Here is a 21,886-nt window from a genome sequence, read left to right on the forward strand (position 1 = left end):
GTAATAACTGGCTTGATTCGTAATGGATTTGAAGTGTGTCATGGATGTGAGAGTGCGAGTGATGTGTGGAACTCTGATTGGTGTTGAGAAAAGAAGCTACATTTGGAGAGTATTGTTCTTTGTGGAGATGAATTTTTAAAGATTGGGCTAGTGCTCGTTGAACAATGATTGCTGGGTCATTGAATCCTTGTCTGACACAGGACTGGATAATCTACTTCGTTAGTTCTCTGAAGGTTCGATCTTTGAAATTTGAAAAAATTTGAAGTTAATCTTCCCCAATTCGAATAATTTCATCTCTATAAAAATTAAGCATACCGACAATAGCTACGTAACGAGAATCTGTTCGACTGAAAATGTGCTACTCCCAAGAAGCCAATGACCAACAAGACGCAAGATAAGTTGCCGATGAGTATCTCAACGTTTTATCAACTTCCTCGACAAGCGTACTCAGACGTCTGATCGATGGTGTGCAGAATGAGAGTTTTCGGAGAAAGTGTCGGAAGCATGGTATAATCGGGATCTCGTTTAGTGAAACGGCAGCCCTGAGGCCGGATATTATTCTTTTACCGGGATCTAACGAGGTTGAGCGAGCAAGGAGGTACCCGTTGCCGTGGAGGATGGCGCGAAGCGATGCGAGGCATGCTGGAAGTCAGGATCAGTTCCTATGCATGCGATTGCACGCGGATGAATAGGGCCTTTGTGTCTTGCGAACGACAGCCAGTACGATATACAATAACGGTTCCCTAACATTTCTCACGTAATGCAGGATCTGCTTGTACCGCGGGAGAGATTCGGTTCAACGTTTGCGCCGACGCATCTGCATTTTATCATAAACGCCACGTAAATGGCTAACGGGATCGTCCTTGTATTCTTTCCGATTTTATTCACGTTCTCGCCTTATTACGATTTTAATATCGTATAAAATGCATACAAATCAGCAGTACAGATATTCTGAGGTAAGAAATTCAGGTAGGTGTTAGAGTGAGGATGCTCTGGTACCCAGATAATGTGCGATAAAATGTAGATGAGGAGATACGAACATCAACGTGATTAAGGATTATAGTTTACAGCATATGCTTGCATTAGAATTAGTGGTGTAGTAAGAAGTATTGCAGATGATGTGGATAGTAGATTTTGGGACACTGATAATGTCATGTGAAATGGAGAACGCATCTAAAAAGTCATTTGAGCTTTAATTTGCTTCCCGTATCCTCGCATACTGGAGCAAATTATCGATGCTTTATGTATCATTTTCAATGCATACAGTATGAGTCAGGCCACAGACAAGGAAAGGGTAAAACCCTCCAAATGTCGCATCATTGTCTTCATAGAACACTCCATAAAATTTGTTCCCAATTACCCATTCACAGCATTGGAAACCACTCGCAGAAAGCGAGAGATCCCACAACAACGAGAGTTGTTGTCATCAGTTGTCCCCGAACTTTGAAAACCTTTTTATCAAATCTCGTTTGGGAATTCAGGTCGAGCACAGGTATCGATGTACAGAGGCCATCGCGAGCGCGGTGTCCGCGCAGGTGGAAAGAGAAACGGGAAGTAGAGAGAAGGAAGAGGACGGGAGAGAATGCATCGGTAGGCGATGATGTAACGGCGTTATGAATATGTACAAAATAACAAATGGTCCCGGGACAAAGGAACGGTGACAGGGTACGCGCGTGCACCGCTTCGCCGCTTTGCCCGTATTCCGCCTGTCACAGCGTCACCGTTGCTCGCCGCTACGTGATCGCGTTGTAAAACGCCGTTTCGATTTCAACCATTTTTCCCTGGGCCCCGATACCGCCAGGCCTCGGACACGGCGGCTTCGTAACAACGCTCGCGATAATCGCGCTTCCGATTAAGATTCCACCGTTCGACAAACAAACGGCGGACACGTGCTCCATTGTGATCGCTGGGAGGAACAAAATAATTCTCGCGATCGCGGTTTAAATGGCAAAAACGATAGAGAATAACCCATCGCGCGAGCATCCATTTGTATCTGACACTTGGCGCGAATCTGAGGAAACGAAGAATTACTTCGAACAAAAGCATCGAATGAATATTCGTTTTAGGATACTCCAGCGTAACAGAGATATCGATTTGCTGAAGTTTCACGAACGTTTCGCGTCCCTCGAGGTTCGGTAGATAGAAGAGGGAAAAAGGAGCAGAAAGGCAACGATGAATAGCGAAACACGCGGGGGCCGTTGCACCACTGGGGAATTTCGTTGTTGTTAAGGTGGCACTGCGCATCACCGATGCCAGGCAGGAAGTGGGAATCGCCGAAGCAGCGAGGGGGCCGGTGCGGGGCGGCAGAGAGGGACGGGGAGGCCGACGTTGCATTGTGGGAGTGAGCGGGCGAGCGAAATGAAAAAAAAGGCATTATAGCATTATGCGAACGAACGGGGCCCTAGTGACGCATTTACACGGCTGTTATTATCCCCACCCCCGCCACCCTCTACTGGTAGGAAACGTAGGTATCTACGATACCTGCTTACATGCTCGACCAGGCGACTGCGCGCGGAAAACGCCGCATATGTCGTCTGTTCACGTGTAGCTTTTATCGTTGCAACATAATGTCATCGAGTTTTGAGCCTCGGGATAATTTCTTCGTCTCTCAGCTGGTGGACGGAATGCTTGCCTAGGGAGAAAGAAATTTATTTAGTTTGACGATGCCTCGTGGATGTTGCTGCAGTTGAATTGATATAAGTGAAATACATTTTTTCTCTTGGTACTATCAAAAACTGAAAGGGTTGTAACAAGAACCATCGCCAATTTTTGTCTCTTCCCAAGACAGTCTTCTTTAAATACGATTTTAATCAATTGATGAGTCGGGAGGATAATCCAAGAGAATATATTCATCTTCCTCTATTCCTCCAAAACTACCCCTCTATCCATTTCATCGCTTACCACACCAATTTTACTGCCAGCTAGAGACTCAACTCCTCGGCACGGAGCAGACTTCATAAAATCCCCTCAAAATATCATACAGTCGTAGAATATCATCCACGTTTCCTCAAAGCCACAAGGCGATCATCAATAACAAAGGTCAATTAAACACCCTCGTTTGGTTCCCTTAGCGCTCGGAATTCAGATCGTTCCGCGTGGGAGTTGCTCTCGCCTCGGCGTCGATTCCCCGCGCAGCCGACACTGATTGCTGGCCGTTGAAAAACCCTTGAGCGATTTGTACGGGCAGGCCGCGCGTATCGTCCGGTACCGATGACGGATTAGTTTGTTACGGCTTTCGGCTTACGGTGAGGGCGCAGGTAGGCCGTGCCGATACGCGTGATTATTTATTGTGCGGACAGATTGGATCATTCAGAACACGCCGACGGGGGTCCCAGGCTGTGTGCGCCGGGGAATCGACCCGCCACGGGAATATAACTCGATCCAACGAGCGATACGCCACTGCGATATAACCTCCAATTTTGCGTCAGCGGGCGGCAGGGGATGGAGGGGGCGAAACGTGATGATTGGCGAAATAATTCGCGGCTGTGCGCCCTGTCGTAACTCGAGCACCGTTGCGTAACAGAGGGAACACGTGCGAGTTGCAGAAGAGGATCCGAGGCTCGTGTGTCTGATGTGGGCCCAATCTGGGGGAGGATTCAGCGGTTTAACTTTCGATTGGTAGGGGGAATGTTTGCTCACTGATTGGCTAAGCGGGGCTGAAGGAATAAATGGAATTTGATATTGAAAGGAATGGTTTGAAGAGCAGAGTTGCTTGGATAACGCTATCCTGTTTGAGGGGTTAATTTATCAATGGTGTGCACTTGTATGCAATCAAGTGCAACGAAACGATTGAGTTGGTATTAAGTAACAATGGTATTAAAGCTAATTCTATCTTTTAGAGGATGGGGAAGTAAAATATTTTGTACCTGATATATATATACAGCATTATAGCGCTATCACAGGAGCTCACTATTTTTATGATATTACTGGCATCACAACAGGTGAGGATCAACTTCATGGATATATTAAAATTCCCCTATATTATTTGCTTCTTATGATTGATTAGTACCTGAACATTATTCAAACCACGACAGTCAATTTAGTTTAAAAAGCAGACACAATTACTAGTAGACAAGTTCCGTAGCTGGTCAGACATTCTCTCGCGGTGCCAGTATTGTCGTTCCAGCCCCATTCCGCCAATCAAGGAAGGATACCACATTAATTGACCGCATGTTAATAAAATTCGCATTGTGATTGCGTCGAAAATAACCGAGGCAAGAAAAAAAATTTTCGAAATGCAATTAGCAATCAGTTTTACGGTTACCGCGCGGTTAACGTTCCCATAATGTCGATAGCGTAGGCTGAGCCGCGCGTAAACTGGTTTGCCGATGCGCTTCATTCGAAAACAAAGTAATTATATGTAGATAAGCATCGCGGCCAGTGGTCAGACGGAATGTGTTAAAAACGTGGAACAATGTCAGCCGCGGGCTTATCAATGCTGGAGAAATTATTAACCATCCAGCCGTCGGTCTATTGATTTCATATCGCGTTATTGCTCACGCACCAGTCACCATTAGTGTAATTGTGTTTAATTGTCTAGCCCCCGTTTCGATTATTCGAACAATGATATAGCCTTTAATGGAATAGATAACTTTCCATGCGATGGCCAGTCTGTCGAAAACCATTACTCGACACACTTTATATTATTCTTTATTGGCTTCTTCTCCAGGGTGGTCGGCGCTTCCTCGCATTGCTTCCGTGAAATTAAATGGAGTAAAGCTTTTTTTGCTTTAACCGTATACCATTATATCTTCGATGAGTATTTTTTCTTCATTTATTTATAACGTTGACTTCTTCGTTGTCGTTTGACTTTCATCTTTGAATTAACAATTATGATGAGACTGAAGGAATTCCAAGACGCGTGAGTCAAACACGTGGAAGTTCTCCCATTTCTACGATCTCATTACCATAACCTTTCGAAACCTTCCCAAAGTTTTATCGGCCGTGTCTTGCACTGGTGTAACTAGGTTGTAACTACAGTTAACAGAACTGCGCTGAAACGGCGTGCTGCTATCGGTGGGTATTATCAAGTCAAGGACTACATTTTTGCAAGCACCAATTACGGCATCTACGGCCAACATACATCACTCGATAAAAGTCGCGACGAATATCGGTCAACCATTCTGAGGCGAAGAAAAAAGTTGAAACTTCGTAAAGTAAGTTCTTAACATGATATTAGATTTTAATTGAAAAGTGAATAGGGATAGCTCATGATCAGACACAGACACTACTGGAAAAACCGAAAGACTAGACTTAAAGTGTCAGTAGATAGGACCGTGCATGCTCAGACACATCTACTCAAAATGGGATGACCTACACACAGTATATTAATCTTCAATCTATTGATTACTGTGAATTCATTCTACAGTGGAGTATTTATATCTCAAGCGATAAAGTAGATTAAAACCGTCATGGTCAGACACGCATTCTGTCTCTAAATAAAGTCGAAACTAATTTTCGACTGGAATTTTTTCAGTCTCCTGAGTCTACTCTCACAAATGAAGTTCTTGATACAATAATTCTCATGAAAAGTTCTCCACATTTCTGAGTCTCTCACAACCAGCCATCGCGAGAGTCTAGCAAGACAGCTGAGCTCGCGTTGCCACGAATCGTTTTCATTTAGACGTAGATTATTCCTAGATGCCTCTCATAAATATTAAACAGGCCGCGCTCTCGGATTCACGCAGGCGAAACGATGCCCGTACACCTTTTTACTCTGAAACCTTGTCCCGGCTGCTGCTGTACCCCGTACCTCGGCCCCTCTCACGCTCCTTCACCCTGCAGCGACGATCTGTCGCTCATTGAGTATGCATCGGCGCTATCGACAGCGGGGGCTGCGTTACCAGCCTCTCCGTCTCGCCGTGGGCGACGTCGGAAGCCGTCGTTGGCCCCCGACGACGTCAACGAAACAAACGGGACGTGGCGTCCTCCCCTTCTTTGTTTTTCACCGTGGTGCCGCGAAAAAGGTTCGCGCGACCACCAGCTCGCAGGCAGACAATTTTTGCTCTCGCTCGGACCCGCGTACGCGCGCCTTCGCGCTGGAGGGAAAGAGATAACAGCGGCTTGCCACCGTGCCGTTCACAGTGGCCGTCGGCGTTATGCCTGCTTCGCACACGACGCCTCTTCTACGTCCTCTTCGCCTTCTTCTTTCGCTGCTTCCTTCCCTCCCCGTGCACCCTCCCCGACGTGTACTTACGTATTCCGTCGCGAGGCGGTGCTGACTCGTCACGCGCATTTGCATACATTTCGAACCGCGGACCGAGCGTTTTTTGCCTGAATTCCTTGCCCACTGCCGTCTAACCACTGTCCCTTCGCGGCCTTGCTCTTAGACTGATTGCGGTAATCGCTGCTGGGAAGAGGAGCCTGGAGGGGTTGGTGGACGTTGAACTTGGGATGCTAGGAAATTTGGGTTGAAATGAGCGTGAGAGTTTGTTGCAAAGGTTGGAGGACGGTTTTGAGTGATACTGTGAAAGGTAGATGAAGTGTCTTCAGCAACTTAAGGATTAGGGTATATTGTAAAAGTGTTATCTACAGATTCACGAGAGTCTTCAAGCTCAAAGTGACCTCCTCTATATCTTAGTCTAACATCAACTCCTCCGCCATTAGTCCTCAAGAAATATTCAATTAATCTCCACTCCCTTCATTTCGCAACCCCTGCAGAAAGCAGCGGCGGCCGAAGAATTTGCACCTGCGTGCTATGACAAAGAGATACCAGCGTCCCAGCGAAAAAAAGGAGACGTAATTCGCGAGTGAAGCTCGCGAACAAAAGCAATCCCTGTTCCAGCCGTTCCGCGCGCTGTACCCCGTGTCACGTTGGCTGTAAATATCAATAAACAAAGCCATGACACCGGCGAATGCCCAGGGCCCGTCCGACCAACGAAATAAACCACGTCGAGATAAGGTTTTAGCGCTGGGTCCTTTGTCGGGCGCCATCTACTCGATGCAACTGCAGTTGACTTTTTCAGCGAGCAATTAGAAAGAGATTTATTTGCGCTGGCACGCGGGCCGCACGCTCGCCAACGAGAATGGAGGAGGGAAGCCCCGCGTTGCTGCAGCAACATATTTTTCGGCCGATACCGCACGGTGGCAGCCATTTTGCCACGGCACACGTTGCTCGTGCTCGCGCGTTCCGCGGCCTCCGTGCACAGCAGCCCCTGTCTCTCCCCCCCGAACGTGAAACAATGCGAGTGGTGCGTTTCTTTCGAGGTTAGACGAACCCGCACTGCGGTTTTAATGAACTCGTTTTGACGTGACCACGCGCCCCCTCGCTCCTCTCGCGGCCAGTCTCGGTCCTCGCTGCGAGCCACCCCACCCCCGATCCCCGTCGCTTTCCGCCTCCAGCCACAGACCCGACTTAGTTAATTAAAGTAACCGTACGGTTTCTGATTGACGCCGCTGGCGTAAAAAGTCGTCGACGCGTGAATCTACAGACCCGAAGCTCCACGGTGATTACGCAACCCCGGAAATGGGGGTGACGCGAGGTACAGGCGTCCTCTGGGTGTCTATCAATCGTGAGTCTTATCGAATACGCGGAGGATGAGGCGAGTCTTGAGAGGACTCTGAGATGAAAGTGGTATTTTATAAGGAGTTGGTGAATTGACTTTTGAGGATTTGAGCGTATGTCTCAGGTGGAGGGTTTTTGGTGTGGGAAGCATTGAGGGGGGTTGGAGGTACCAGGCTGACCAAAAGACAGTGTCAAAAAATTCCACATTTTATTTAATTTTGCTACCTACTCAAATTCTCAAGAAACAGAGCTCCCAACATTTTGAGAGACAGAGTGCTCCTTAAGAAGTCTTTCAACCCCAGCTTTTAACTTCTCAGAAGACCAATTTACTCTCTCAGCTCTCCAAACGCAAAAATCTACACACTCAGAGTAACAGTCTCTACTTTCCCTTGAAGTTAGTTACCCAAAAAACTACTTTCACAACATTCTTCTTAAAAAAGTGTAACAGACGATTTTCCTTCCGTTTCCTACAATTCCTCAGAGCGGAAGGGTTAGACGGTTCGCGCGAAACACGAAAAGAAACGCTCCTTTCCAGCGTTTCTACTTGCTGGCAGCCTCTATGAGGCAAGGTTACGTAAGATTGAGCAGCACGTCACGTGCACGCGGCATACGCATAGATCGCAAAGACACAAAAAAAATACCGCGTGTGCAATCCTAACGGCGGCACTCGCGCATTAGTATCCGCTGCAGGCACTGCTCGTTCTATGCAGCGTGTAGGTAGAGACGGAGGCAAAAGAAACGACAGTTACGAAACGAGCTGTTCCTTCTTTTTCTTCGTCTTCCTTCGGCATCAAACCCGGTAGCGCTATGATGCGACGATATTACGTTGGATTCTGTGCCTCCGACGATCGCCACGATCTACTTGTCGACAATAATATGATTTTGTTGGTAGCGGACAACCGAGCCTGAGTAATGTATAAAGAGTGATACTTTATTAATGAATGGAACTTTTTAAGTGAATTAAATAGTTGGGGAGAAAATTCATGTACCTACGGGTTTTATAATTAGTATGTATGTATTCTGTCTAAATGCGTTTTAAAACGTAATTCATAATTTATGGGCATAGATACGTTTTCATAATAATTTAATGGAAATTCAGTTCACGTAATGAGCTCTCCGGAGTCATTTGCAATCAAGGCTTTGTACGTCGTGCGTGACATTTATTAACATTAGAACTGCCCAGTAGCCAGATCTGATCTGAGTGGAATATTTTGTAAAAATTAGGCTCAGCACTTTGATCGATGAAAGCGATACAAATAGGTTACACGTCGGTTCCAGTATCAGAAGTACTCTAGTCAAAGCCTCATAATTTAACGCTCAGTCGGCACGAGTTAACGCCTGGTACTCAAGTTCGCCGGAAGCGTACTTTCCCGAAACTGAAACGCGGCTTAATTACACGCTCAAATGGGCCGTGCATTCGTGTGACAATTTTTGTAGCATTTGTTGACTTCATTCCCGAAGTTGGGGCCCGCAATAACGAAACACTGTTAGCAACGACGACCAGGCGAAACAAGCGTGTATCATTACGCTCGCGCGTGTGTACTTCCAGAAACTCATATATCGGTGCCTGTAATTATCGGATGTTTGACGGACGGAAGGACAGCGGCAGAGACAGTGAAAATTACCGGCTTCCCACGTCTCTGGAACTACGTTAAATAGTACATCAACCGGAGCGACCGACTCCCCTTCTTCTTCCCCCCTGGTCCAGCCAGCAATAGCTACTGACAACCCGCGAAACGAGTTTCACCTGACCGAGCCGTTCTTTTCGATTTTTGTTGCAGGTGAAAATCTGGTTCCAGAACAGAAGAAGTAAATACAAGAAGATGATGAAGGCGGCCCAGCAAGGCGGCGGAGGCGGCGGAGGGCAACACGGCAGCCTCCTGGCTGGTGGAACCGCTCTGCCCGGAGGACCATCCCCTCAACCGGGTCAACCAGGAAGTCTTATGCAAGGAGGTAAGCTATTTGTCATCGAACCTATCTGTCATCTAAGAAAATGGAAAACTAGCGGCTTTTCAAGCTGAAGTAGTATCTTGATGCTAGCCCTGGAATGGCATACTACTTTTTCAGACTAGTAAATGGTTCACTAAACCAGTTTTTGTATATTTATGTAGATAGAAAATTTGTCTAGAGTTATGGAAGACCCTAGCCTGTCACTTTAGGATTAAGTTGTCTTTGCATAGTTTAGGTAATATTAGTAAAAAATTGAGAGATGCATGTTTGGTTCTATGTATGTACTGTGTTCATTTAGAATTGATCCTAAGTGCCTTTCTTCTATAAATAATTACTTAGCAGAAGTCTGTAAATAACTTACTTGATCAAAAGAAAAGTAAAAGAAAATTCTGTAGATAAGAGAGAATCTATTAGAGACAAGAATTTCACATGTCGTGTCGCTGCAACGAAAACGGTCGCGCAATCGTTATTTAAAACATGAATCCCGTCGGAAGATGTAAATCAATTAGAGAGATGGAATCGTAACGCCGTTGGCACAGAACCGTTCGACAACCTCGCCGATCTACATCTCAGGATCAACTTTATAGTACAACTAGTTGCGCCGATGCAGTTTGCGACGAATCATCGACGCGTGGCGACTCCTTCACGCTTCCTGGTCACTGCAACTCTTTTCGAAACGTCCTCGAAGCTCAGCTAAATTGTAGTTAATATTTGCATGTTCCTTTCTATGTTGCGCGAATGAATTTTGATACTCTCTGTATTAAGTAATGACCCACTTTATTAATCAAGAGAATGGGTAGTGAGTTAAGGATCTCTACGGTCTATTTTGCTGTGGCGGGGGGTGGGAGAGTTATTTGGGGCAGGGTACTGCTAGAAAGAAGGACTTGGGGAACGTGTGCGTTGGAATGAGTGAATAATAACTACAAGTGTGTGCATGCTTAATGTTCTGGGTGGAAGGAATGCAGCGAGGTCTAGCGAATAGTGAGGGCGACATAAGGGTGAAAATAGTGATTGTCAGAATTTAGAGTTTGAAACCACTTAACCAAGTATCCCGCAACACTACCTCGTAGCTGAATAGCAAATTAAAATATAGACACTAAATAAAATTGCACAATACGAGATAAAGACCTCTTCTTTCAAGATTTTTTTTTTCTTATTCTACCTTATTTCAACCACCCCGATTCAAGAACGATTAACTTTGAAGCTACCAAAGGTACCCAATGCCTAACTTAGGCCCTAGATAAGTCAATATCTCGAGGACTAATCTCGACTCTTCTCCGTTACGTTTCAGGAGGCGGAAGTTCCGTGTCGGGCAGCCCAACGACGGGCTACCTGGGTGGCATGGGGGGTGGCGCAGGGGGTCACACCCCCGGCAGTTCGAGCCCCGGAAGCGAGATGTCGCCTCAGCACAACGAGAGCCCGCCTGCACCCTCTTGGCCAAGCGAGATGAAGCACCATCCGCATCCACACGCGCCGCCACACACCCACCACCACCCCCACACGCCTGGCCACCATCCACCCCCGCCACCACCACCCCCGCACCACGCGGGCTACATGCCACAGTACTCCTGGTATCAGGCGGACCCCAATCCTGGACTACTCACGTAAGTGCCACTTCTGGACCTCGGTGGATTGACAAATGTCATCAACTGGTCGTCTGCGATACCACGTGGAGGGAGGGTGAAGAGTCTTGCTTTTAACCCCTCAGCGACGGATTTGGTACATCTTTGGAAATCACATTTTTTCTTATATTATTATTAGATCCAAAAATCCGTCAACAATTGTAAAAATACACTGTCGTTGAAGGGTTAGTCGTTGAAGGAGTACATAAAAAGTGAATTCGGGGAGAAAATGCGCGAAGGAGGATGTTTTTAAGGACTTTGAGACGTGTCTCTCTCTTTTTGTATACAATTTTTATTTAATGATAGTTACTAGAAATAGAGACAAATAGTAAGAGAAGATAGTTGAGTAGGAATGGTCCTGCGTGGAGGATGTTAAGATCCGTGATTAATTGTGAGATATTTGTTTGCTTTTACGGTGTGATTTGCGGAGTATTGAGTTTGTAAAATTGTTAGAGTGAAAAGGTTGATTTATAAGACGTACGATAATTGTACAAATTTTAGAGATACCTTAGTTCTGACACTTTGTACGAACAATATATGTTCCAAAATGAAAATAAAGAAATTATTCTGAAATTGATCTGTACGCAAGATCCTCATACTTCAACCCAAAGACTAACTTCAAACCACGTTTATGCTGTATCAATACACAGAATTTCAACCAACCTTTTGATTCCCCCGAAGACCCTCATCACAGACAGGAGGGTTGGGTTCTAATAGCTCGTTCGTTTGTGGTATTTTTCAGGGTGTGGCCGGCGGTTTAACGAAGATGTCCTTCGAGCAGTGTTCAGGAGGAACCGCTTCTTCGTAGCACCGCGGACGTGCCAGCGGCCCTGCCCCAAAGTGTGAATACGCGTAGCACCTATCGCGATGGAATTCGATGTTAATATTGTTCTCTGTTTCGTTTCAAACTCGCGAATTGAGTCGGGGTCCGAACCCCGAACGCGGGCCGTCCGTCGAAGTGAAAGATAAATCGCGACGTGATACATGTTCGCTAGGCAAAGGTAATAACGCTACAAATAGTAATTTAGCCCGTGTGAAAGCGCATCCTGGACCGTCAAAGACTTCCAAAACGATCGAAGACCCGAGCTCCCTCAGGAACCAAGGGGAGGCTCGCAACTCTTTCGATAGTTTCAGTGACTCTACCAGCCCAGGAACGATCGTGCATCGAGTGATCGCGAGCAGCCTCGTTCGACCTCTCAAACACTCCTCAGCTACCCTAAATTAAGAGGAACTCGCTCCTAAGCCCAGGAGGGTCAAGGTTCACAACTTGCCACCCAGCGACGCACCAAAAACAAAGGACTCTCCGAGTCCTCTCCTTCATCCCATCCAACCCAAGGAACACGGACTCCAAGGATCAACCAATCTACCAACGATCGATTATCGCCAGGGCTTCAATGATCATAAGCGATTACACACCATAGGTTCGTTAAATGTCAAGATAGCGGTCGGTACCGCGAAACGGCGGCGAACAATTATCCTCGCTCGGACAAAGGATATTTTTCGCCACCTCTCTGCGGCCCGGCCACGATCCCTTGCATAAATGTCAATCGACGTTAGATCGGTCGATCCCCCTTGTGACAGTTGCCCAACCGAGCCGTTGACCCACTTCGTGCTGGAAGCTGGATCTCGCGGATCGAATGCGCGACGACAGCGTGAACAGAGGCGGAGGAGAGCGGAAAGGCTAACGACGAGGGGCCAGAGGGAGGGGCGGGGAAGGGGCACAGGGGGAGGGGACGCGTTGCACAAACTCGGCGAGTCGTTCTCCCGAGGCGGCTGGAAGTAATGAAATCCTAATGACATTTTCGTGAGTCAAACGATCTCGGCAATCACGGTGGCGCGGCGTAATCACCGGTCCCTCCTTTCCGGATGAAGCAACCGAGGCCTCCTCCAAAAAGGAGCGGAGAATGCAAGTACGAGCGCGAATCTGGGGGAAGGGCGAGTGGAAAGGATCCTTGGCTCCACTGGGACAGTTCTGATGCCTGGTGGTCATTGAAGTCAGGACTGTCTTCTGGGGAGCTTTGATTTCAGATATTGGAAGTGGGTTTCGGGAACACTTTCGTCACCCTTCTTTTAATAGGAAGTGTTGTGGCGCGAAATTTCAATGAGGCTTATTCTTGGGAGCTTAAAAGCTTGTCGTGTGGGGATTACAGAATACTGGATGACCTTCGCCGTCCGCTGGATGAACCTTCTGGTAACGCAGAGGTTCTGGAGGGGTTTTACGCTGTTTTTACCGTTTTCCGTCGGCCATGGTGGCTCACCTTTGCCATCTTGCGCGTCTCGCGAACAACAGCCAGCTTTCAAAGAGACACCACGAAACCGCAGAAAAGACGGTTGCGGTTTTGCGAGCACGGGAAACTGGGAGGGCCGGCGAGCCCCGCCGCTGACCCAAATCCTCCAGCGTGGCGATGCAACAATGGTCGTCTCATGAGAACGCGGTCTCGTACGGTCCTTTTACTTCCTGATCCTGCCTGCTTTTTCGCCCGACGCAAGGGGATTCACGAAACTGCGTAAGATAGCATTTTTCTTTTTTATTTTTACAAAATTTCGCTTTTCTGCTAAGATCAGTAACCTCGATTTTAGATACTTTAAAATTGAAGGTTTTGTTGGCACTTTTGGTATGAAAAATTGCATTATATCATGGAATGATTAGTACACTTTTAGACATGGAAATTTCAGGAAAGTGAATTCAGTGGTGGATGACTACTTTCCAAGTTTAGGTAGATATGATTTAGATATCCATATGAATTCTTTTATTACTATTATTCTCATGAAAAAAAGTGTCAACCAAATCAAGTTTCCCGTTTCCCCGCCCCCTCACGCGCAACACAATCGATACCACCCCTTTCCACGGACCGAAAATCTAGAAAACCCTTAAATTCGTGGAACTCGAACCCGAAACCACAGTACAAAGCCCCTTCGACTTCGAAAGTCAAACTTCTCATAGTCTGCGTCTCACTTCGAGCCTCAGTTGCGAGGAAACTCGAAGGAGCGCTGTTCTCAGCGGCGAGGATCGATGTCGTTCGCACGGGCATCGATCGAGGTTCCTGCGTCATTCTGCGAGGACAATCGAGACGCGGCATCTCGGTGCATCGAGGCGCGGGGAACGCTTCGCCGCGACAACGATTCCTCCGTATATACTGATAAGTGCCGTTAGGTCCGACCGCAGAGCTACGAGCCGCGGAACAACGGCCTGAGAGTGAAATAAGCAAGAAAGAGAGAGAGACGGGTTGTTGCGTTTAGATTCGGTGCAATAGAGAGAGGCGTGTGCGTGTATAATTTAAGACGAAGCTCCCTCAGTTCCTAAATTGCGTGTAAGAGAGCGAGTAAATTGCGAGAAAAACAGCGTAAAACGACTCGCGGCTGGACGAAAGTGTTTCCGTCGCGATTCGACGCGGGAGGACCGTTATCCCGTGGATTTTTTCGCTCGAAGCGCTTGCCTCGCGGGAAGAACCTTGTCGTGGGGAAGAGAAACGACTGCTAGGAGCAGATCATTTTTCCCTCGTCCAGGAATCGAACGTTTCACGCGTCGATTCGTTATAATATCGCGGTTCGACATTGCGCTTTCGTCGAGTTCGCGCGGGATAATGGAACAGGTCGAAGAGGCGAAAAGCGACCAGCGATGCAGAGGAAAATGGAGTACGATCGTTGGAAAGAGTCCGTAGAATTCACTAGCGTTACTAGTCCTGGTGCAAGCCAACGGGGATCGATCCGAACGGACCGTGGACAGACCGATCGATCCTCGAACGCGTGTAAATATTGCACCGGGGCCACCCCCTCCCCTCCTTTTAGCGTGTAAGTCCGTAAATGAAAGAATCTGTGTAAAATACGATATTGTGATAAGAGTGTAAAGAGACGCGATAAAGAAGCCAGAAAAGATCGTCTATATACATATAGGTTAACGAGAAAACACACGGCAGACCCCAATTTATCAATTTTATCGAGTACCCTTGTACGAATATAGACATACGAGGACTAAAAATACCTTAATTATGATTACTATTGTATAAAATATGAATAATAACTAATTAATTCAATTTAAATGTCAGTGAGTTATTTTTCACATTATCTTATCTCTTTCTATTTTCTATTTCCCTACTTAAGACTGAATTAGATTATACAGCGATAGAATTTACATACTTATCCTCTTTCCTCCTTTTCATATTCCCGCCTCTGAATATCCCCTAATACAATAAACCCACAAATCTCCCCGAAAGTGGCAGAAACTGCATATCATCAAATACCTCCTCAAATCTGCCCATTCCCGAGCAACTCGAACACTTACTATAAGAGCTAGCGAGCACAGTCGCGGTGTCCTGATGGTACACTCGAGTTCCTTTTTTTCCCCCTTTTCTCTTTGTTCAGCGTCGCAGCGGACACCACCTGCCGCTCTACGAGTCGGCATACGCATGCTCTACTTTTATGGATAACTGTACTCCTATCTTGCTTAAAGCGAAGCCACCGACTATCCCACGTCTTGTCGGGTGTCTACCCGGTGTCTTGGAAAAGTCGTACCCTCGGAAAGTTCGCGAAAATCGTCAGGCATCGATCCGTCGACGTTTCGTACGTCAGGATGACGTCGTTCCTGATCGATGTCCGCTGTGTGACGGACGCGAGTGCAGTTTCTCCTTAAACTATCCATCGAGGGAACTTAGCCCAAGAGATGCGAGCTATCGATCGCGGGGACTGGTTCGAGGAGGGTCTGCCATCGGCGGAACCACTTCTGCCGTTGCGGCTCTATCAAAAATCAATCGGCCGATGCCCATCGATGCAACAGCATAATGCAGCCTCGTCGAACGCGATAATCGCGAACCTAATAAGGCGATTATCCATCGGCCGATTAAATCGTTCGTTTATCTGGATATTGATTTTCGCGAGACAAAGGCCGGGCTCTTCCCCGACAAAAGCGGCCATGCTCGGCGAGGCTCTCGGTCGTTCGCTACGCGCGACTACGCTTGCTCGTCCGTGCGGGACCATCGGCAGAAAAAGGTGTACCGATGTTCCAATGAATGCAGTGTGCGCGCCTCGCCGCGGTTTTCAAACGTAAACTTATACTCGGTGAAAAGGGAAAAAAGGGATGGTCAGGGGAGCCGCGGGGGGACGGAGGGTAGCCGTGGCACGACAATGCAGCGGCATAAAGTCTCACAAGACGCACGGGAAACCTCCTTGCAAGCGGGACAAAAACTTATAATGGACACAATGGTCGATGGATCTCGGCTGGAAGGCGCCGGTATTCATTCCGTCGTATATACCTTCGGAAAGATTATGTCGACTGGATGTTTGCCTCTTTTCCTTGGTTCTAGGATACCACGTGATTCGGTCGACGTTGTTTCCATGTTATTGTATTTATTGTTCTTTTTCATGGTAATCTGTGGCTGAAATGGGGACCAGGATTTAGTGTGATCGTGGACGTTTGGGGAAGTGGATCTTTCGTGGCTTTCAGTTGGGGGGAAGTCGTAGTTTCAATGAAGGGGGTTGGATATTGTCGGGGTGGGTTATAGAAATGATGAGCACAGATATGTGGAAGCTTTCTTATCTATAATTTGTTTCTACTTTCAAGGGCGTCGTGCATAAGTGTGTATTACCGTTTTTGAAGACTATTTAATTGGAAAATTTGCAGTTGGTGTTGATTGGTATCAGGAAACTGTAAGTACAAAGACAAAGAACCAGAAAATAGTGGCGAAAATATTTAAATTCGAATATGTTCTGATATGAAAATTTGAAAATTTGAATATTTGAATATTTGAATATTTTAATATTTGAATATTTAAAAGTGTAAGAATTTGGAAGTTAGTTACACATTTAGAAACTATTTTAGATAGGTATAAGGCTCCTTTCAGAAAAGGAAATTATATTTGCGTCTGATCCCACCTTTCACCTCTTCATATCATCGTCCCACTTCTCTCTATTGACAAATCCTAAACTTCATATAAATTTTAAAGCGATTCGCCAGGTGCACACGGTAGATACCAATAAACTCGTAAGATCAGGTCTAACAAGTCTGCTGAAGCGTCGTGTACGCTACACATTATCGTATTATGTTAAAGACTTCAACAGCCTATCGATTCCGTCCTTGTATCTAGTTTTATATCTTCCTAGAAGATCGAGTTTATAGCTTCGCATCGAAACATCGATCGATTTACTTTCTACAAATAACAGTACACGCGTCAAAGGCACAGGAATCCACGAGAGTCTCTGCACTGATAAAAACGAAGCACGCGTTTCCTCGGTGTTTCTAAGAATTAAAGTACAAGCAAAGCACGATTAATTAGCTGCTTATCCGGCGTCGAACTTTATTGCATTTAGTAAAAACGCCGGAGTTGTTCGACGATGGTTAACGACCGCTTTCGTTCGATCAAGTCCGTGTCAGATCGTGTTCGAGACAAATCCTGTTAAGCAGCGTATAAAGCCTCGTTTAATTCAACTTCTCCCAACATCCCCTATTCTATTAGTCAATCCCCCCTTTTCTTAATTGCGTTCGCTGAAGATGAGATCCGAATCTACGCGCGGAGAACAAACAGGAGGCGAGCAGAAAATTAAACTATTAAAGTGCCCGAGAACGTCGAGTATCGCGCGCGCGATTATCTCCAAGCCTGGCCAAACCGTCCATATGTAGGTGAGCAGAAGAACGCGCGGACTTCGTGTTGCTCCGCGTTTTATCGTGGCTGCTGATCGTACCCACGACCAGGGGGTTGCTCGACTTTAAGCAATTAGCATTTAACCCACATCGGATTTCGCCTCGGTTAGCCAACAACCGAATTTGTCCGTGAAACGCTTCACAGAGAATGTTACGTCGATCACTCGCGTGACATGCACGTGCACGTATTGGATTCTTCAGGCATGGAATGAATTTTGAGTTATAATAAAAGGAAAATACATGCAGACATAATAAAAACAGTTATTGTATTTTGGAAATATCTGGAGTGAACTGGAAAGCAATACTGCATATCTATTGTCCTAATTTGTAGAAATTCTCCAAAATAGATGAGGAGGAACTACTGCAGGCACAAATTGAAGTCTGCAGTGTATGAGATGAAAGTAAAAGCAGGAAAAATTAGTCCAGCCAAGTCTGGATCAGCCTGTAGTTATAGGCGCGTACGTATAGCCGAGCAGGAAAGGGAATTAGTATCGTGCAGGGGTCAGGAAGAGCCTAGCCTCGGCCTCGTAAGACGTCGGACGATATCGAATAAACAAACGAACGAGTGGGAGGCGGAGGAAGTGGCGGATATTAAGGTCTTCGTGACGGAACTTGCCTCGTATTATAGCGAGCTAAGTGAGGAGGCCTCCTCGTCTGGTCGAACTAATTCTATTACTCCGTCCCTTCCTTCCACCGTCATACCGACGACTCCTATCTACCGTGGATCATCGTTAGACCTCTTTCGGCCCTGCGTCGCTAGATTGTCTTCGGGACAACGTAGTTCCGTGACGGCTGCTGACAAGTAGCTGATAAATGTGTCCTTCCTTTCAATCTTTGCTCCCTGACGAAATTTCACAAGGGCAATGCTGTCACAATTTATACAGAGGGTGTCTGAGAAAAGGTTCCCTCCATGCCTCCATGAGTATAAAACAACTTGTAACTCAAAAACAGAAATTTCGACAGACTATGCCTTCGCTAGTGTCTTCCTCTCCATTTCGGTGAGTACAATTTACCACAAAAACCCAGAACCTTTTCTCTAATACCCTGTGTATACTACATATTTTTTGCCAATTCGAGGTTCGATGATCCTAATCGCTGGAGGAAGATAAGGGGGAAAGCTCGGGTCAGAGGAGGAAAAATTGGGGTGAGGGAAAGTTAGGCGGAAGAAGGAAGAGGTGGTCAGGTTGGGGTGCCAATTTGCGATTCCACGCAGCAAGAAGGGCGTGGCGGTCTCGCGCATGGGGTGGCTCGCTCGTTTGCGCGACATTGTCGGGCAACCCTAACCTTCTGTCTGCCCCTGCCATCTTTCTCCTGACGACCCTCGCGCTCGCGCGCTAATCCCGTCATTCTCTTACGTGGATGGAAACCAATGAATTTGTCCTTGAAGATAACACGATCTGAGAAAACGACGCTTGTGGTCGACCTGAAAAGCGATGGAGTATTTCGCCGAAGAATTATTTGACATATTCGTTATCATGCCACTCATAAAAGAGTTACAGCATTCTAGTTAAAAAATTCTATCTATGATTAAACTAATCTATAGTTCTAAGTGCATAAGAATTAATTTGTTATGATACTTGTGACATTTATATCATAGAGATCGATTAAAAGACCAAGATATGGACGTTGAACCTTCTATAAAAAGCGAGCACCGTTAGTGCATAGTGGCTTAAATGTCGAATTGTCGCGACGCCTTCTGGACATCCAGCTGGCGAACTTACACGGCACAGGGGTACAAAGGTCGAAAGGAAACGAAACGCAGAACTCCGCCCAGGGTATCGTTTGTCTCACAAGGGTTGAAGCCACGTGGCGGAAAGACGCACAAGAGCCCCCGTGAATTAAATGACGAGACACGAGGCGAGTCGTTCCAGGTTTGACTAGCTCTTGCTTTCGCGTTCCCTCGTTTCTAAGTTGACGCGGTTTAAATTTACATTGAAACGGTTGATCTTCTTGTCTGTAAAACGCGCTAGATATAAATATTCAATACGAGTTTAGAAGGGTAATGTGATTCCCCGAGATGAAGTAACACGGAAAAGAAATACCTGATAATCAGGTGATATTGCATGAAAATGATTGAGTTTTACATAGCAGTCGAGTTCAAGTTGTAAGTTTAGAATTCAAAGTGTCTAATTATTCGTCGTTCTACAGATAAGTTGCAAGAAATAGGAATTTTAAGAGTATTGCGTAAAAACCACCCGGACAACTCAATTAGAAATAATTAATAAGATGTTTTGTAGCAATAGTAGGTTTACTAATGACTTGAGTTGTAGGTGAGTTGATGGAAAAATATTTACATTTACCTTGGAAAGAACATGTAGAATCTAAAAACTATCTTGTTACTGTTGATGCACTTGGCTGTAAGATATTTTGTGTGCATCTTCTGAATAATATTTTGCAAATTGTTGAGATAACTTTCTGAATGTTTCAGTTTATACATAATAATAATATACAGTTTGTATACAATACTATTCAAATTTAATCGAAAATAAATGTAAATGTTATCTTCGTGAGTTTCATATTTTCTCTAATTACTAGTTACAAATTTATGACTTCTGATATCGTCTAATACCTCTATGTACAAGAATATTCAAAACAGTATATAAATGAACCCATCAACATTTCATGTAAATTATATAGAAAAATTAATAAAAACAAGATAATCTACTAATTTGAAAGTCGAAACATTTCTGTAATTGCACGCCATTTTTTTCAATTGGAATTATTTGTTGCAATAAGGATTATTCTGGCCAGTCACCAATTAGCTGAATACAGAAAATCTTGTAAATCTTGATCTTCATTACGGAATTAATATGGTGTCAGTAATATGACATAAATAAGCTACTGTGATAAGATTACTCCAATCCTATTTTCAAACTATTTTGTGTAAAATTATATACTTTTACAAGACCAAGCATAAGTTTATACAAACACAGATATTATTTATTTCAATGACTTAGCTCTTACCAAGAAAATTTTCTATATTTTTCCATTTGAACGCTACACACTCCTATGGTATCTCCTCAGACGTAATTCCGAGTATCAGAAAACAGGCATAAAAATCACAGAAAAAAATTCCGCAACGATTATCCATGAGAGAGAATCATCGCGGTTCGTCGCAAAAAAAGGAGGAACGTCAGACGAATCGGCATAACACGGAGAGTATATCGGATAAATTGGTTTTTATTGGTCTCTCCAATGTCCACGGCGACGAGTTATGCGCATGGTGATCGTTAAGGTGATTAAGAAATCACGTGCCATTAACGCTCATTAAGGAGCCCGGGCTAATCCCGTCGTATCAAGCCACGGTCTCCTTATTTCCTGTACCCCCTACCCCCCGACATTTTTTCGCTTTTCCATCCTCATAAATCGGCTGTCCATCCGCAAAAACAAACCCTCCCGGCAGTACCATTCCATTTTTTATTCCCTCCATTCGACCCGAAAACCAGTAATTGGACCTCGATTCGAAGCACCAGAAAGTTCAAACCTGAAGGAAGCAAGAGACCCTTTCAATAGTTAATTTTATTATCTCAAGCACATCGCTAAATAAATAGAAATTCTGAATAATCAATCCTCTACTCCACTATCAACGAAATCCATTAAAACCCCTAGTTTCCCTGAACCAATCAGAGACGCGGAAACTCGTTCACCGATTTCCATTCGGGAAAGTCAAGTGGGCCGAACCGATCTGTCGACGTCTTCCTTTATTCTCAGAACGCTAAGAAGGGTTAAGGAGATTAGGGAAGGTCCATAGGCCTCACAGAGGACACGAGTCCTCTCTGTTCACGGTGGCCCTGTGAAAGGACCTCGTGGGCCTACCTGTCGACCGAAAGCCGCGCAAAAATAAACAGATTTAGCGGGGAGGCCCATCCACTGGGACGGTAGTCGTAAAGCCGAGAGAATTTAAAGCCCATTGGACAGCGGGCGCGCGTCCGACCCTCTGACCCACTCTCTCCCTTTGGAGTGGGGTCACTTCAGAAAAGGGCTGGTGACACTAATCTGACGTTAACGGGCCCCCGCGGTAATCTTAGATTTTATCTGGCCGCCGTGCTGCCTAAAAACGAGAACGGAGTCGGGGACCCAATAATGACCCAGGACTCTCGGTCAATTTATCCGAGGGAACGAACGAATTGGATCTAATCGAATAGTCGCGCCGATTGCTCGCGATAGATTGGGTGG

At 45.8% G+C, this 21,886-nt stretch overlaps 1 protein-coding gene across 5 annotated transcripts in view; it reads left to right on the forward strand.

The window, feature by feature from the left end:
- Window positions 1-11,950, forward strand: part of Dll (homeotic protein distal-less) — a 69,458-nt gene extending 57,508 nt beyond the window's left edge. For 4 of the 5 annotated variants that reach the window (XM_076385210.1, XM_076385212.1, XM_076385214.1 and 1 more), the window contains exons 3-5: window positions 9,286-9,457; window positions 10,746-11,058; window positions 11,819-11,950. In XM_076385210.1, the coding sequence (XP_076241325.1) occupies window positions 9,286-9,457; window positions 10,746-11,058; window positions 11,819-11,837 (504 nt within the window). In that variant the 3' untranslated portion in view covers window positions 11,838-11,950. Of the gene's footprint in view, window positions 1-9,285; window positions 9,458-10,745; window positions 11,648-11,818 lie in introns of those variants that run through there. The other variant, XM_076385211.1, reaches the window with a different exon arrangement.
- The last annotated feature ends 9,936 nt before the right edge of the window (window positions 11,951-21,886 follow it).

The sequence above is a fragment of the Calliopsis andreniformis genome, chromosome 9, assembly GCF_051401765.1.
Source record: "Calliopsis andreniformis isolate RMS-2024a chromosome 9, iyCalAndr_principal, whole genome shotgun sequence".
Classification (NCBI taxonomy): domain Eukaryota; kingdom Metazoa; phylum Arthropoda; class Insecta; order Hymenoptera; family Andrenidae; genus Calliopsis; species Calliopsis andreniformis.